Below are 18,539 nucleotides of genomic sequence, written 5' to 3' on the forward strand. Positions count from 1 at the left end.
TATTTTGCTTTGATTTTGTACTCTAATTGAAGTGTCCTATTTTAATTATTTAAATACAAATGTTTGTAGTTTTCATAAAAGTGATGTTAGGTGTAAAACAGATCGATCTAAACTGGCACACTTCCAAACATTTTTACTCAAGGTCTTAGATACAAGCGTCTGAAGGTTTAGGAAACGTCGGTTATCGTTTTACTGACATATATATGTTTACACAATTATTTTAATTTAACACATACAATGTATATTTACCAAGAATAAATTATCAACAATTAAAATGTCTTTGTATGTGCAAAACAATTCTCCCCTACCAAACAGAATGATAAAGGAAGTTGTTCAAAAAACACACGGAACAATAAAATAGAGATAAAGACACTGACCTTAGGTAAATTAACGGCACAAATATAAATTCTAATATTGCATCTATATTTTTTATCATCCAATGGCACCAATAGAAATTCTAATAAGATTTCTAATCGCACTTGGTCCTTTTAGATAGATGGAACAAAGGCACCTCACAGAATCTTTTACCACTGGTACCAGTTTGGAACAAGTTCAATAAAGGAGTAGGTTGGATCTGAAATTTTTACCACATGTAGGTCTCGGTCTGCTGATTAAGCCAATATACAGTGCCAGTTACGTAATTAGCACACACCTGGACGGAAAAGTGTTTTGATTAACCCTCGAATCGTTTGGAATATTTTTAAATTGTTTTTTTTTATTATTGAAGACGCTTATGTTTACTGTACTAGATCGATTAAGTGTGAGAACAAAAAATGATCACGGGAAATTTGTATTTTATATAACGGTATTTATGAAACAAGTCAAATTTGAGGGGACACGTAATTAGCACGTCTTGGAATTTTTAAATTAAATGCCGTTGATGTTATAAAATATATACAAAAAACTACTTCGTGCTAACTAATTAAACCTAAATATTTACTGTAAACCTAAAATTTGGAAAGTCAGCCTTTATATAAAAAATAAAAATGCGAATGGCCAAGGAATTACTAGAATAACTAGAGATCGATAAATATTTATAAAAATAAACAAAAAATCTAAATAAAAACTCAAAATTTAGAAACTCACTTGAAGAACTCCTTTGACTTCGAAAGGCTTTGAAGAAGGAAACCAGTATATTTTTGCATTATGTGAGGAAATATTGTAATGACATTTGATATATCAAATCTGTTGTTTGAGTAGAACAACAAAAATTTTTATCCAAAAATCATTCGATACTAAATAATCATGGATATATGGGTATGTTGACCAGTATTAGTCTATATCACACAGCTAAGATTTTACAGATCTCTTCAGGTTGATTAAAATATGTGAAATGTCTCAATTTTATCCCAAAATTATGTTTTTTTATATAAAATGATGTCAATTTATTCGATTTTGTTTGAAAGAAAAGCTTTACATTCGGTCAAAATTTAAAGAAGTTGTTGTTGTAGCAGCCCTATTGCTTTTACACAATGGGCTGAGGTGACAGACGTTGGCCGAGTAAGACTCGGGTCGTTTCGGATCGTAGACCCCTCTGTCGTTGAGTCGATAGCTGTGTGATATAGACTTATACTGGTCAACATACCCATATATCCATGATTATTTAGTTTCTAATGATATTTTTTGTTTTTGATAAAATTCTTTGATGCTCTACTCACGATTTGATATTTCCTCACATACTGCAAAAATATACTGGTTTTCTTCCTCGACGCCATTCGAAGTTAAAGGAGTCCTTCAAGTGTATTTCCAACTTTTCAGTTTTTATTTCGAATTTTTGTTTATTATTATTAATATTTATCTATCTCTAGTTATTCTAGCAATTTCTCGCCCATTCGCATCTTTATTTTTTTTTTACAAAGGCTGACTTTCCCAATTTTAAGTTTACAGTACGAATTGTTGCCAATTTCAATAGATTTTACATTTTTTTACTTTTTCATCAGACTTCATTTGTTTACACGAAATAGTTTTTTGTATATACTTTTTAATATCAACGGCATTTATTTTAAAAATTCCAAGATGTGCTAATTACGTGTCCCCCTCAAATTGGAATTGTTTCAAAAATAGCGCTATATTTCACAAATTTCCCTTTATAAATTTTTGCTCTCATACTTAGTCAATTTAGTACATTACACATAAGGGTTTTGAATAAAAAATTATTTAAAAATACGATTCGAGTGTTAATTAAAATGCTTTTCCCTTCAGGTGTGTGATAATTACGTGACCGGCACTGTATATATTTTATGTGGGGAAGTCCATTCTTCCTGAGATATAGTTCTTGGTCAGCAGACCAAGACCAACTACCTGTGGTAAACATTTTAGATCGATTTCAGTCCATCTCCTATATTTAAATTTTGCCCCCTTTTTATGTTGATTACAACAACATAATTTATTACAACAATAATAATAATAATTTTTCGAGGGAAAATCAGTATTGCCAAGATAATGGAAAATAAAAAATATATATTAAATATCTTTAAGGTTACTACTCCGAAACGATTGAAATTTTCACTACAGATAATCCTTTAGATGTTGATTATAACCACATTAATTTTTTGGGAACAACTAAAAAAAAACTAAAATTTATTTGATCTTTTACCTTCAATTATGTTGTTGTAATGAAACTCCAGAAAAGTGGGGAATTCGAACAATCGAAAATTATTTGATATAGTTGTTTGCGAGAAATTGTCTCGGGCAAAGTTTGGGTTCTCTAGTTCGATATACAAATATATAATTATATCGTTTCTGAAGTTACTGAATGTTGTCTCTGGAAAAGCAAAGATGGCACTTTCCTTAGCAAACTGTTATTCAATTATCAGAATGGTTTTATACACTCACTTCAGGGGTTTAAAAGAAGTAAATAAATTCATAGGACGTTAGAGCATTTATTTAATTGTTCTTAATTAATGCCAACAATTATCGACTAAAGGTAGAAACACATAAGAGGACTTCAGGATTGGAGAATATAGATGAACGGCATCCAAAATCCAGTTTGACTGTGATATTCCTTTATAAATTGACATTTCATACAAAACCAACATACCAAGTCAGGCCTGTTCATCCCACAAAAATGATTATTTTGCATTTTTCGACTATAAAAAAATTCAGATTTTTTCGTTCGTTGAGAAAATATTTTTAATGGTTCACAAAATTTATAGAACGACAATAGAAATAATAGACAAATGTTAATTTCTCACGGAAAGACATTTTTGGCAAAATTATATTAAGAAATATTATAAGTCTGCGTACTCGCTATTTTGTAACAATTGTTACTTAATGTTGTCTTCAAGGTGTATTTATATAGGGTGTAAGTGACAATCAGTATATTTTTAACTTCTTTTCGTCTTCCCTTCACATTATATTTTTAATGAACTTATTCTATATTGGTCCCAAAACGTACCAGAAAAAATAGGAGATTTTTAATTGTGGCAATATGCCACGATAACACAAAAGTACAAGTATTTTGGGAATTTGCATAATGTTTTATGTATTTTTTGAATAAAGTAATAATATTCAATTTGAGGCATTGACATTTTATTTTCTATAGCAATAATGTTGTTTTTGTAATATAATTCGTGCATACACCTTGGTTGTCTTCTTGCAAAATATTTCAGAAAAAAAGAATGAATTCAGAGAGCCATTTTTAATTTTGGATTACTGAGTATAGAAGAAACTATTGCTTGAAGAATCTAGATTTTACTATTTAGTAGTAGATTCTTGCTGTAGGGGAACACGCCTAAAGTGTATAGGTGAGAGGGGGCACCTTTGAACGTGGGGCACCTTAGAACAGCGCTCATAAAATCTTGGTTTAATATTTTTCCGACCCGTAACCACATTTTTGTATATGGCAATCTTGTTCTCTATATGCGTAAACCACTTTGGCTTGCTTTTTCAGTTGTCGAAAAATTATGCATGGGTGACCATGTTTTCTCAGTGTAATCGTAAACTTTTATTCATTTGGTTGTAAGGGCGCAGGAAGAATTCTGTGATAGTTTTCTTTCGTCAAACAAATTGTTTGCATTCCAACAATCATTTCAAACATAACTAATGTAATTTCATTCATATATATTAATTACAAAAAAAGTTATTTTAAATTTCCGTGAAATGCCATGGGTGGGGCACCTTTGAACATGCCCATTAAACTCGAGTAAAAAAAGGAGTTTTTAACTTTTGGCTTCGATTTCTCAAAATATCAAATGAGCTAATAAGATTACGAAATTAACTGTATTTTTCACCATATTAATTTTTGTTTTTAAGTCATTTTATGTTTTAATAAATTTTTATCTAAATATTTTTTAAATTTTGAACATTTTTTATATATTTTTTAATGAAATAATGCATTTCTGAATAAAATACATACATATTTGAACATAAACACTGCAAAAAACCATGTCTTTAAAAATGTCAACACCTGTTCAATGCTGCCCCCTTGGGGGGGCAGTTTTGAACACTTTGAGTTCGTCCATTAAAACAGTAATAAAATATATTTATCAAGCTTATAGTATGTCATATGTATATTCATTTTAAAGGTTACATATGTACCTATTAGTTAAAATTTATAAGAAACCAAAAATTATAAAATAAAAAAAATTATAAGGCTTGAAAGCAAAATGGTGTTCAAAGGTGCCCCACTCTCCCCTACATGAATTACAACAATTAATTATGTTACAAAAACAACATTATTCTTAGATAGATCGCTGATATGAAATGAAAAAAGCAAACATTCTTACATTCCTTAAATATAATATAAACAATGTTTTATTTTAATATATAGATCATTTGTAAACATATTAAATCCGTATATGTTTATTAGAAAATATAAATGATAATCTATAGAAAGAATACTAATCGTGAAAATGTATTCAAACACAATAATATATACATTCATTAACTTTTATGTATTGATTATTAAAAATAATCTGTATTACAATTCAAGTCTTATATATATATCAGTATTCGCTTCCGATTTATTCGATTATAGTGTATTTGATAAACTTCCTTCAGCTGATTCTGTAACCACAGCATTCGGTATCGTTATTAAGATTTGTGGCAATATATTTATATTTAGAAATAGATTTTCGTCACATTCTACATTCGCATCAGGTGGATTAGATTGTAGCTGTACTTTTGTTTTCCACATAGTGGTCCAAAGATCCACTTCAGTTTCTACTTACGAAAATATTTATTATAAAATTGTATGTTTTTTTAATCTTTTTAAAAATCTTATACATATTGATACATATCCGTAGTTTCGTCCGCTATAACCGAAAAGAATACAGTACTTTTCACTTCTTTAACAATAGACTTCTGGGTGTATTCTCCAATTATTTATAATATTTTCTGTGTTCTGGGACTCAGGTAGGCTGAGTAAGGAGTCCATTTATTTTCATTATTTCAAGGTATTGAACAATGTCAAAAATATAGACTTCACTCTGAGAGTTAATTGAACATTGGTCGTCACAGTAAGAAAACCCCATTTGAGTTGAACCTGACATAATGTTCGGATAAATCCCGTCTTTTAAGGTCTTTGTAATTGAACTGCTCTACATAAAGTAAATAACGGATCACAAAATTAATTTTAAACACTTGCCAAAATTTAAATTTTACAAAAAAGTAAAAACGGATTGTCACTTACACCTTATATAAATACACCTTGGGTTGAAGAAAACGTATCTCTCTTACCCTTACAAAATAACTTATTGAGTTATTATTTGTGTCTGGCTACATTTCTAGTAGCATTTGCTAAGTTAGTTCTATTTCCGAGAGCAAGCCGTTTTTATTCTCTTTTGGAATAATACTGAGCAAAGTAAGTAGACGACATCCAGTAAGATTTTGCGTAATTTCATATAAATTCCTTAAAATATTGAGTAAACAGACACAGCTATCATATGTAAGGTATAATTTCACTGACTTTTAATTAAATAAGATCATACAATAATCTTCGCCATAACAGGCAAAAACTCAAAAAAAGTAATTAGTTTAATAACTAATTATGATTTAGTTTTGTTTTATTATCTTTTTTGAATCTACTATTATCACATCACTAATTATTTTAGTTGTATATTTACGTGAACAACATGATCAGTTTCACAATAAGTTTTTCTACCATTATGCTATTAGTCAGGGTTTACTATAATTTAAACTGATATATTTACTGAAAGGGGATACGTCCGAATGGACGATTGGTAAGTTGGAATTATACAGTGGTCGACATTTATTTGGGCGCACATAATTAAAATTTTATTATGAAAACACATTATTATTATTTAATTTTTTAAACAAAATGCTGAATTTATTTAAGTTATCGAAATAATTTTGAAATAACTAAAAATAGGGCATATTTTGCCAGGAAAATCGTTTGAGCGTAGTTCATTTAAAAATATAAAATCATGTAAAAAAACTAATTTTAATTTGAGTCACTCCATATTGGTCGATAAATTACATAGTTTCTTCAATTTTTCGTCGTCAGCATGCAATCAAATATTTTCATATTTCTTTGGCAGAAAGCAATATGTTTGTTGTAAGAATTGTTTTTAGAGAACGTTGCCTGTAAGTAGTGGTGTGCCTCAGGGGTCCGTTCTTGGTCTCCTGTTGTTTGTAATATATGTTAATGATATGTTCAGTTGTATTAATAGTAGGAGTTGTATGCCATTTTCGTTTGCAGATGATATACAAATATTATTTAAAGGAGAATATGTGTACATGGATGTGCTGCAATCCTCAATTGATTTCACTGTTAATATATTAGTTACGTGGTTTTCTACCAATGCAACATGCGAGCGAATTCAATAAATGTTTCTATCGATAGTTCGCCTATAGATGCTGTAAGCTCCACGAACTGTCTTGGATTGTTGCTTGATAGTGGTTTGGTGTTAGTGTCCAAGGTAAACATTATTTTACGAAAGCTATACTGTTTGAACGTTGCCTTGCCGAAAAATATAAGGATGTAGGTAGTGCATGCACTGATTATGCCTCACTTTATGTATTGTGTTGAGATTGCAGCTGTGATTTTGTCCTGCGCAAACTTAGGCTTTTATTCTATAGAGCAATGCGTTATGTGTTTGTACTTAAGTTGCGTGATCATATTTATTTATTTTATATTTTATTTTGTAAAAAAAGCCTAAAGGCCAATGATATATTGATATTGAGATGACATTTCTCCTTATGTCAAAGAGTTTCTTGGTATTTCGTTTGTATGAAACCCAAACAACTTCCTTAGTGGTAGAACTATTTTTATTTAGTAGGTCTGTGAGGAATACTCATATTCAAGTTACTCGGGTGTTCAATAGTACGCCACAGGTTCTTAAAATATTCAGTGTTTCGTTAAAATGTTACTTCAATATGCAATTGATCATGGATTTTAATGTGTATATTTTGTTTAATATTAATAACTGATTTATAATAGGCTTTGTTTAACATATTTTTATGTACGAATACATGGTAAATAATAGAAGGTAGAGCAGGTGCTGTTGTACAACAAACGATACAACAACCACATGGAAATTTGTTGTTGTAAGTTGTACTAGTGTCAACGTCATTGGACAGAAAAGTGTAAACAAACAAACAAATTATATTTATTTTGAAAATGAAATATTTTCGAATCCTCAAAATAAAATTTGAAAAACAAATGAAAATCTATCAAATTTATTTTTCTATCGCTTCCACATCTTTTCTTATAATTGAGCCAATGCCACTTATATGTGTAACACATATGAAAATGCAGGGAATTGCATGAAGAAAGATTTGCTTCCTCCAACTTTCCCAGCAGCAGATTGAGTAAATTGAATACGAAAGCACATTTAATAATAAAAAATTTAAAATTGTATACGCTCCCAATTTTCCTGGTGGGTGATTTTTAAAAACATAATTTGTCAAATGCATATTGGCACTAGTATTACGTTGGAATCAAATCAGATGGGATTTGCTGTTACCTTTTATAATTGTACCATGTTATTCGTATGTTTTAATTTGAATTTATGAATTTATATCGTTTAAATACTGTTAATTTTAAGCCTTTGGAGTAGCTCATGTAGTGTTGTTTATGATTTGAGTATGTGATATACTGTCAATTTTAAGCTTTTGGCATAGTCCATGTAATGAAGTTTTTTGAATCGTTCTCTTTTATCAAATAAATTGCAAAATTAATAAATCATTTACAGTTTGAGAGATAAAGAACGAATTCGGAAGGATACAAAAAATTAAGAAACATTTGCAGCTATCTGTTACAACAGATGGATGGACTAAATTAATGTCCAAGCCAATATTGGCTTGGGCACATAAATGATAAAATTTTAGAATACGTTGTATTCAGATGGACCAGATTGTTATAGTACGAATACATTGTAACGATTTTTTTAACACAGGGGGTTTAAATTGTCCATTCCACTTATAGAAGATTTCTGTGGCAGAGGTGTAAATTGCCTTAAATATGCTGTTAAGGAATCTTGGTCAGATATGAGCATAAATACTGTCAGCATAATATCATGTCCATCGTGTTAAATATTAATTTTATTTATTTAAAGAAATGTTAAAAATGGTTTCAATTTGATATTCAACACCTTAAAAAAATTATTTTTTTTAATTATATAATGACCATCGTTCCCTTATTGCAAGAACCAACTAATTTTTAATATTTTTACGATATCATAATAAAAAAATGTTACCCTAGCAAAAAAAGTAGATTCTTGAAGTACGGAAACAGACCAAGTACGGAAACAGACCAATGTGTTTTCATAGTAAAATATCAAAAATATGATGCATTTAATGCGCTCAAACGAATGTCGACCACTGTGGAAAAGGTATAAATGTCAATATTTTGTAATAACTAATTTTATGAAAAGACTTTACTTAGCTTTGTGTATTATATTTCTTATCATAGAGATAAATGGTATAAATATTTTTATAATTGTGTATTTTAATACTTTTTAGCAAATTAGTTGTTTCTGCAGAAGAAATTAATGCACATGAGGTTGAAGATCGAGCAGATAGTGAAAAACAGGATCTAAAATTCTTACAAAATTAAGGGTATTGATACAGCTTTAGAATGTGGTACGACAACTATAGCCACACGAGGGAAAGCAGTGCTACCCTAAATCCATATTTTGAAGAAAATTCCTGCATGATGCCAATGGCTACCTCAACGGCTGCAGTGACGTCATTATATAAAAATCATTCTAGTCTTCAAGATAGCATGGGCACGCTTTCAACAACAACACTCAACATGCCATACAACAAATACTATACTAGTGACGTTACACGAAGTCGTTCGAGTAGCAGAGCAACGGATTACGCCGATTCGAGTACGTATTACGATCAATACATGATGGAACCACGTCCTCATACTGCGATGCAAATGCAGTCGACGATGAGCTATGGGGATTATAGCTTTAGCGACAGTAATAAAATACCATCATACAGTGATTCAATATCGAATGCGACAACATCGGCTTATGAACAGAAATTGCAAGATTTACAAAAACGCCGCCAATCAATTATTCTTGCAATGACCACTGCATCGGTTATAGCTAGCGGTGAAACACGTATTCCACAACACCTTTTAAAAAAATCTGAACATTCTACGAAATCAATCGCATCTGGGACATACTCTAGTGCAATGGATTATGGACTAACAACATCAAAACATCCTAACTCTTTCGATGTCTCTTCATACTCATATACCAACAGCGGATACACCGTCAACAGCAATACTGATTCCACTAATGATTTGAAATCTCGTTCCTATACAACTGTAAAAGCCAGCATTGCAGATGGCTTATCTTCTGTACCCATGGCTGCTCCTACAACACTTTTATTGTCCTCTTCATCTCCGATCGTCTCATCCGACAATATAAAGTATATAAGTGACATATCGACAACAGGAACATCAGCATTTGAACCATCTGTCCCATCGTATGGAAAATTGCCAAAGAAATTACCCAATACGCCTCAAACATTGAGTAGAGGCAAAAGCAAACAATTGCCTCAATCACCCACTGCGGCGCAAAAATCCTCAACGATTGGTTTGCTAACGAATTCCCCAAGTATACTAGATTCTAAGAAAGATAATTTACTGATTAGTAGCTCAAATGCACCTAAACCATATTTGCCAATCGCTCAGAATGATGTTTCATCACCCTCATACTTAAACCAAATTTCATCATTAGACCAAACAGCGCTATCAAGTAACATTTCAGTCGATAATATTGAGAATAATAGCAAGCGCCTTGTGTTTAACACCAACTATAGGGGTAATTACGATAATAACTTTAATCAAAACAACAATTTTTACGACAGTGAAATAGGCAGCAGCTACTATGATAAGTTTGCAGATGATTTCAGACCAACGTGTGACAGTGAACATGTTGATGAAGGACTATCTGACGATTTCGTAAATGAATCAGTCTTAGCGCCCACATCACCGTCCATGGATCACCTTCGCCCGGATCTACCTGAAAATATCCGATCGTCTGCTATGATATCAGATGCATCCATCTTACCAGATACATCATATAAGTTTGATTCAGAAAAGTTCGATCCATTAACATCAACTACATCCGTCAGCACAATATCAGCTATAGATTTACCATCTCGGACGAAATATTCTTCTATTGAAAAAGAACCAACATATATTAACAAATCCCAGCCAACATCAGATGCCCCACGTACGGAATCGTTGACAATATCCCAATCGAAATACGCGGATACAATCGATTTCATATACAATAACGGCGTCGATAAAAGTACATCCTCTGAAATTTCTCATTCCGTTCCTATCTCATATCATAATGTAGATCATGTAGAATATTCCACATTGTCATCATCAACCATAATGTTTCCGGATATTACATCGACTTCCGCATCAACAAAAGACGCTGAATCTGTGAATAGTACATACAGTAAGCCTTTTGATGATTATACAACATTTAATGCCGACAGACGCAGTAGTTTCAAAATATTGCAAAGTGATAGTTTTAGTTGTAGCGATGTAGATCTTGCCTCTTACACGTGTTCGTCCACCACAACGTCAAGCCTTACAACGGTAACTGTATCATCACCCATGAAATACAAAACGTTACCATCGTCAGATTATTTAAGTTCTACCCCAACCACTGTAGCTAGTATATTAGAAGAACGTTCTTGGGAGCCACCTTCATATTTAAAGTTATACAGTGATACCTTCGAAGATTATTTAAATTCTACAAAAGAGTTTAGTTTGACCGCAACTACAGCTACCACAGTATCCGATTCAGTAAAGCCACAGCTTACCGAATCACCACTATCAACGAAATATTCCCTACCGAAAAATTCAAATTTCTTAGGAGACTCTGATAGTGATGTTGCAGAGGTTAAAACATCTGATTCAAACCAAACAAATGCCGATGAACCAACATCCTCATACTCTTTCACCACCTTGACCAATACCGAAACTATGCAATCTAAATATTCGGAAGCTGATAACTTGAAAAAGATTCCATCGATCTCTCCAGCTTTATCTTTCGATTCAACCGTTACGGATACAAAGGAATTACCAGCATATATAACTGATTTCCTTTTTACATCTTCCCTAAGCGATACAAATGACTACTTCAACACATATAAAATAACAGATACTGACGCCATAACTTCGGCCGATCTAAATACTACCGTAAAAGACGTGGGTAATGAAAACGATTTTGCAGATTATTTTAGTACATTTTCACTAATAAATTCTGGAGAAAATACAACGAGCATTGAGACAACATTATCTCCAGGAGACACAAAAAAAGAAAGGGATGATTTTCCAGAAAATGAAAAACTAACAACAACATCAGAACCAGTTTCGAACGCCAGCGAAATCGGCTCTACATATTCATACACTACGGATACTGGGCTACCAAAGGTCGATTTCGATGATAGTTTCTATAACAGTTTTAATGTCGATCTTACATCACTGATTATCGACACATCAAGCACTACAACGACCGCAATCTCTACCAGCGAATCTAAAACTATTTTAACTACCACAAGTACCAATAATAGTGTCCCAACCACGACGGCTACCACCAGTGTATTAGATGTACAGGGTACTCAGGTCATATCTACTTCGACTATTGTGGTTTCTACGTCCTCTAATTACTCAGACGATACTAAAAAATCTTTATATAGTACGAGTTCTATTGGCAGTAGTGAATCTACCATTAGTGGAGGATACTATAAACCACCGACAGTAAATTCCGTCACTTCAAATGCGGCTGCTGCTTCAAATGCTACTGCTGCTTCCGCGGTGAGTAAAGCCTCAAGCATGTTTGGTGGACTATCTCAGAGCTTAAAAGGGGGACTGGACAATGTGCTGGCGACCGACAATGCCAGCAGCAGTGATTCGCAACAGTCTACAACATCAAAAAAAGGATTTGGGTTTGGATTAGCTTCCAAGCTGGTGCCTAACGTTGGCAGTTTATTAGCGGCTGCCACGAAATCTACATCAGCTCCCCCTGTAACATCCACCCAGACCACAAATACCAACGCCATATCGTCTTCGATCACCATTTCAAATGATATACTGTCTAAGCCTGTACAAGCTGATTCATACGACCATCTGATTACAAAAGAAAATTACAACACCTCATCATTAATAAACGAGACAACGTGTAACGAGGAAATGTACAACAATAATAATTTTACGAATGGGTTTATCATAAACAATAATTACACAGAAGAAGCAAATGCATTTAATGTCGTCTCGGCAATGAATGAAGATACGTCTATTAGTTCAGACTATGATGGTATACATGTAACAAGTCAAGAAAATGAGTACTGTCAGGTAACGAATAGTTACGATTATCCCCATGATGACATGAAAATGGCAAATGTCGTTGATAATTCATATTTTGAATATTCAACTTTTGCCGACAGTACTCATTGTACTACTGCAAATGATTATAATGAGTACGATTATGTTACAGCTCCGAGTGGTTATGCCAACGAATCGAAATTCGTAACTAGTTCCACGCCACTAAAGTCAGATATTGTGGCGAGTGCCACATCCACATCAAGTGCTAAAAGTGCTACCAGTTCTATTCTACCTTCATTGACAAGCATTACATCACATGTATCAAAACCAGCTCCTGCAAATACGACCTCGAAATCAAGTGGTGGCGGTGGCGGAATGTTCGGTTCCCTATTTGGAAAAGCTGCAGTGGCTATGCAAACTGCGACTCAAGTGCTTAACCAAGGTGCAACTATAGCTAGTACGAAGGTCCAAAAGAACATGCAATCAACGAGTGCTCCAAATTCGCAAGATGGTAGTGTAGTATCTGATGCTAGGGATAATACACAAAATTTAAAGCAACAACCACAATCAGGCCAAATATATTCATCTTCTACAACAACATATTCATCTTCGCATGCAGTTCACACGAATGAAAAAAATTATATAAATGGTTACACAAGTCAACCTGAAATAATCACAACATCGCAACAACAAATGAATATTGTCGATAATGACAGTACTCAATATGCTAACGGTAATCAGCCCCCGAAATCTATAAATCAGCAAGTTAAACTATTGCCGACTGTGCCAACAGCTGGATCCACTGGCAAAAAACTGCCCATCATCAATGGTAAATCGGGAGTTTTAATAAAACAACCTGCAGAGATTTACGATGACAGCGAAGACGTTATACCTTGCAAATCTCTTCAGCTAAAGCGTACGCCGAGTTACGACATCGATAATGGACAGGATGATTACTATATGGATGTCCAGCACACAGCACAATCGTCGACAATACCTGTGTCTACAAATGCTTATTATGAACACGCTAATGGAGGTTATGATTACCAAGATGATTATTTTGAGGCAGATGATGAATATAATACCATTAAAAATACGGAGAACCAAGAATCTCATAAAATTGCTCCTACAAAGCGAAAATCTTTACCTCATGTGCCAGAAGAACCTGAATATCTGCAGCAACACTCGAACGAAAATACTGAGAACTACGTTGACGATTTATGCCCTAGTGATGGCAGTGGCAATTATGAAGAAAGTTCAAACGGTAGTGTTAAAAGTTCTAATCACAATCAACAACAGCAGGCAAAAACAACAATGACTGGCGCGATACAGATGGGAGAAATGCATGAACCTACAACAACCATGTCCAACCAACAATATGGACACCAACATATGAAAAAACAGGACAGCATTATATTGGAGGAGGATGAGGAAGATGAAATGTCGTCTATTGGTTTACATGATACGGTTGGTTCGCCTTCGAAATCACTAAGTCGAAAATCTAGCAATATCGTTATGAACGACGAAGATGATGAGTTCCCAATGAATGACCTGCAAATTGCCACAAAAAATATGTCGGGAAAGAAAAAGTTAATGCGCGGTGAGACAGAAGAAGTTGTAAGCGGACATATGCAAATTTCGAAGAGAAAACCGGAAATAACAGCCATTAAGCGTTGGCATTGGGCTTATAACAAAATAATAATGCAGCTTAACAATGGAAGCGGTCCTGGTTCGGTAGGAATGCGAATCAATGGGCACCCTGGAGACAACCCTTTCTACAGCAACATTGACAGCATGCCAGATATAAGACCACGACGAAAATCAATACCACTTGTATCTGAAATAACGATGGCAGCTATAAAACGCAATGCTGGCCTTACTTCTGCTGTGCCAAGGGCCACATTAAATGATGAAGAGTTGAAAATGCATGTGTACAAAAAAGCTCTACAGGCGCTAATATATCCAATTTCTTCAACAACCCCTCATAATTTTGTTCTTTGGACAGCAACCTCCCCAACATACTGTTATGAGTGTGAAGGTTTATTATGGGGAATAGCTCGACAGGGTGTTCGTTGCACTGAGTGTGGCGTAAAGTGTCACGAGAAATGTAAAGATCTTTTGAATGCCGACTGTCTACAAAGAGCTGCCGAGAAAAGTTCGAAACACGGAGCAGAAGATAAAGCACATTCTATAATAACTGCCATGAAGGAGCGTATGAAACAGCGCGAGGAAGAAAAGCCTGAAATATTTGAGTTAATTCGTGCTGTTTTTAACATAGAGGAAAAAAGTCATACAGGTCATATGAAAGCAATGAAACAGAGCGTATTGGATGGTACCAGTAAATGGTCCGCCAAAATAGCCATTACAGTGATATGTGCTCAAGGCTTAATAGCGAAGGATAAAAGCGGTACCAGTGATCCATACGTGACCGTTCAAGTTAGTAAGGTAAAGAAACGCACACGTACAATGCCACAAGAATTAAACCCAGTTTGGAATGAAAAATTCCACTTTGAGTGTCATAATTCCTCTGATCGAATTAAAGTCCGTGTATGGGATGAAGATAATGATCTTAAATCAAAACTGAGACAAAAACTTACTAGGGAGTCCGATGATTTCTTAGGTCAAACTATAATTGAAGTCCGTACACTGTCTGGTGAGATGGACGTGTGGTATAATTTAGAAAAACGCACTGACAAATCCGCAGTTTCCGGAGCTATTCGTCTGCACATATCAGTTGAAATAAAAGGCGAAGAAAAAGTTGCCCCTTATCACGTGCAATACACATGCCTACATGAAAATCTGTTCCATTATCTTTGTGAGCAAAACAATGGCATGGTTAAATTGCCGCAGCAAAAGGGTGACGAGGCTTGGAAATTGTATTTTGATGAAATTCCTGAGGAAATAGTCGACGAGTTTGCTATGCGTTACGGCATAGAAAACATATACCAAGCTATGACGCACTTTCATTGCCTATCAGCCAAATATTTGTGTCCCGGGGTGCCAGCAGTTATGAGTACACTATTAGCAAATATAAATGCATATTACGCGCATACAACAGCTTCGTCCGCGGTTTCTGCTAGTGATCGATTTGCTGCAAGCAATTTCGGAAAGGAGAAATTTGTCAAATTGTTGGATCAATTGCATAACTCTTTGCGAATCGACTTGTCAATGTACCGAAATAATTTCCCCGCTTCTAGCCCCGAAAAACTAATGGATCTGAAATCTACAGTGGACTTACTAACTAGTATTACATTCTTCCGGATGAAAGTACAGGAACTTTCGAGTCCACCACGAGCAAGCACAGTCGTTAAAGATTGCGTTAAAGCTTGTCTTAGATCCACTTACCAATTTCTTTTCGAGAACTGCTACGAACTTTACAACAGGGAATTTCAGGTGGATCCAAACGAGGCGAAGCGTGAATCTGACGACCATGGACCAAAATTGGATAGTGTTGATTTCTGGCACAAATTAATAGCGCTGATAGTCTCAGTGATTGACGAAGATAAAAATAGTTACGGAGCTGTTTTGAATCAATTTCCACAAGAACTAAATATAGGTCAACTTTCCGCTGCAACAATGTGGAGTTTATTCGCAGTAGATATGAAGTACGCATTGGAAGAACATGAACAACATCGATTATGCAAATCGTCCGCCTATATGAACTTACATTTTCGAGTTAAATGGTTGTATAGCAACTACGTTAAAGAGGTTCCCCCTCATAAAGGTGCCGTACCAGAATACCCAGCGTGGTTCGAGCCATTCGTCATGCAATGGCTTAATGAAAATGACGACGTTTCGCTAGAATATCTTCACGGTGCCTTTAATCGCGATAAAAAAGATGGATTCCAAAGAAGTAGCGAGCATTCTCTTTTTTCAAATTCGGTAGTAGACGTATTTACACAACTAACACAATGCTTCGATGTTGTTAGCAAGCTCGAGTGTCCTGATCCAGAAATATGGAAACGTTACATGAGACGCTTTGCTAAAACTATCGTGAAGGTGTTAATTGCTTATGCTGATATTGTTAAAAAAGAATTTCCCGAACATACAAAAGATGAAAGGGTTGCATGTATTCTTATGAATAATATTCAACAACTGCGTGTGCAATTGGAAAAGATGTTCGAATCAATGGGTGGCGATAAACTCGAGGAAGATGCCGCCAACATTCTTAAAGAGTTGCAGCAGAACCTTAATTCTGCGCTTGATGAATTAGCATCGCAATTTGCCATTAGTCTTGAGCCTCGTATTACGCAGTCATTACGAGAACTAGGCGATTTGTTGCTAGCAGTTAAAGGAAATTCAACCGGCGATAAAATTAATAGCAACGTTGTCGCTGTGGAGGCCGATGAAGTTTTGCGGCCACTAATGGATCTTTTGGATGGATCCCTTACACTATATGCCCAGTCTTGTGAAAAAACTGTTTTGAAGCGACTTCTGAAGGAGCTATGGAAAATCGTAATGCGCACATTGGAGAAAACCATTGTCCTACCTCCAATGACCGACAAAACAATGATGTTCAAACATCTTACAGACAATGCTAAAAACCTTGCATCTAATGCGAAAATTGAAGATATGGGCCGCCTATTTAAGTCTCACATGGCTGGAAAACAGGACGTCAAAAGTGCTTTGAGCGGTGTCATGGACATTTCAAAGGAAGTCGAAAAAAATCTGTCACCAAAACAATGTGCAGTTCTCGACGTGGCCTTAGACACTATAAAACAATACTTCCACGCAGGCGGAAATGGTTTGAAGAAAACGTTCCTCGAAAAGTCTCCCGAATTACAAAGTTTGCGCTATGCTCTGAGTCTTTACACACAAATGACAGACACTCTAATAAAAACGTTTATTTCATGTCAAATTCTAGATCCAGACCCAGAGGAAGAAAGTGTTGGTGAAATATCAGTACAAATTGATTTGTATTCTCATCCAGGCACCGGCGAATTCAAAGTAAATGTTAAAGTTGTTGCCGCCAACGATCTTAAATGGAATATACCATCAGGAATGTTTCGACCTTTTGTTGAAATAAATTTAATTGGTCCAAACTTACAGGATAAAAAACGCAAATTTGCTACTAAATCCAAGTCAAATAACTGGTCTCCAAAATACAACGAGTCATTTAATTTTACTATTGGTACCGAGGAACAACTAGATTTTTTCGAATTACATATTTGCGTCAAAGACTACTGCTTTGCCAGAGATGATCGCTTGGTTGGTGTGGCTGTTATTCCGCTTAAAGATATCTTGGAAAAGGGTTCTCTTTCCAGTTGGTTGCCATTGCAGAGAAGAATCCATATGGATGAGACCGGTTGGACCATTTTGCGCATACTCTCTCAACGCAATAACGATGAAGTCGCCAAAGAGTTTGTGAAGCTTAAATCTGAAATTAGACAAGAACCAACTGCAGGCACTTAAATAACAAACAATGAATAAAGTATATTACAAAATATAAGCAAACATACGGGAAATATCATTTAATCTATCACTTATATTTGTTGATTGTAAGAACATAATTTCAAATCTTTAAACTCAACAACGTTCACTTTAATTGATATTGTTTAAGCTCTCTTAATAATTACATCCCATTGAATTATTTCATTGTATATAATAAGAAATTAAATAAATTATTTATTTAATGTATCAAATAAGAGTTTGTCGTATTCATAGTTAAAAATAAAATCACAATTTTCATTATTAAAATCAAGGTTTTATTTAAATTAAATGAGTATTTCGCAAAGGTATAAATACAACAATAATATTGTCTATAAACATCTGT

The 18,539-nt window shown here is 34.3% G+C and overlaps 1 protein-coding gene across 1 annotated transcript; it reads left to right on the forward strand.

Annotated features, from left to right (window-relative positions):
* Window positions 1–9,037: 9,037 nt before the first annotated feature.
* LOC133326175 (uncharacterized) lies at window positions 9,038–18,238 on the forward strand. Its single transcript, XM_061534852.1, has one exon. It carries the CDS (start codon window positions 9,041–9,043, stop codon window positions 18,176–18,178), a length of 9,138 nt encoding a protein of 3,045 aa, XP_061390836.1. The 5' UTR covers window positions 9,038–9,040; the 3' UTR covers window positions 18,179–18,238.
* Window positions 18,239–18,539: the final 301 nt, after the last annotated feature.

Source organism: Musca vetustissima, unplaced genomic scaffold, assembly GCF_032173495.1.
Source record: "Musca vetustissima isolate MV318-11 ecotype Yass unplaced genomic scaffold, APGP_CSIRO_Mvet_v1 utg35446, whole genome shotgun sequence".
NCBI classification, from domain to species: domain Eukaryota; kingdom Metazoa; phylum Arthropoda; class Insecta; order Diptera; family Muscidae; genus Musca; species Musca vetustissima.

Bases quoted from the DNA above. Each gene is read 5' to 3' on its own strand.
- LOC133326175 (XM_061534852.1), top strand. From the start codon at position 9,041: ATGTGGTACGACAACTATAGCCACACGAGGGAAAGCAGTGCTACCCTA.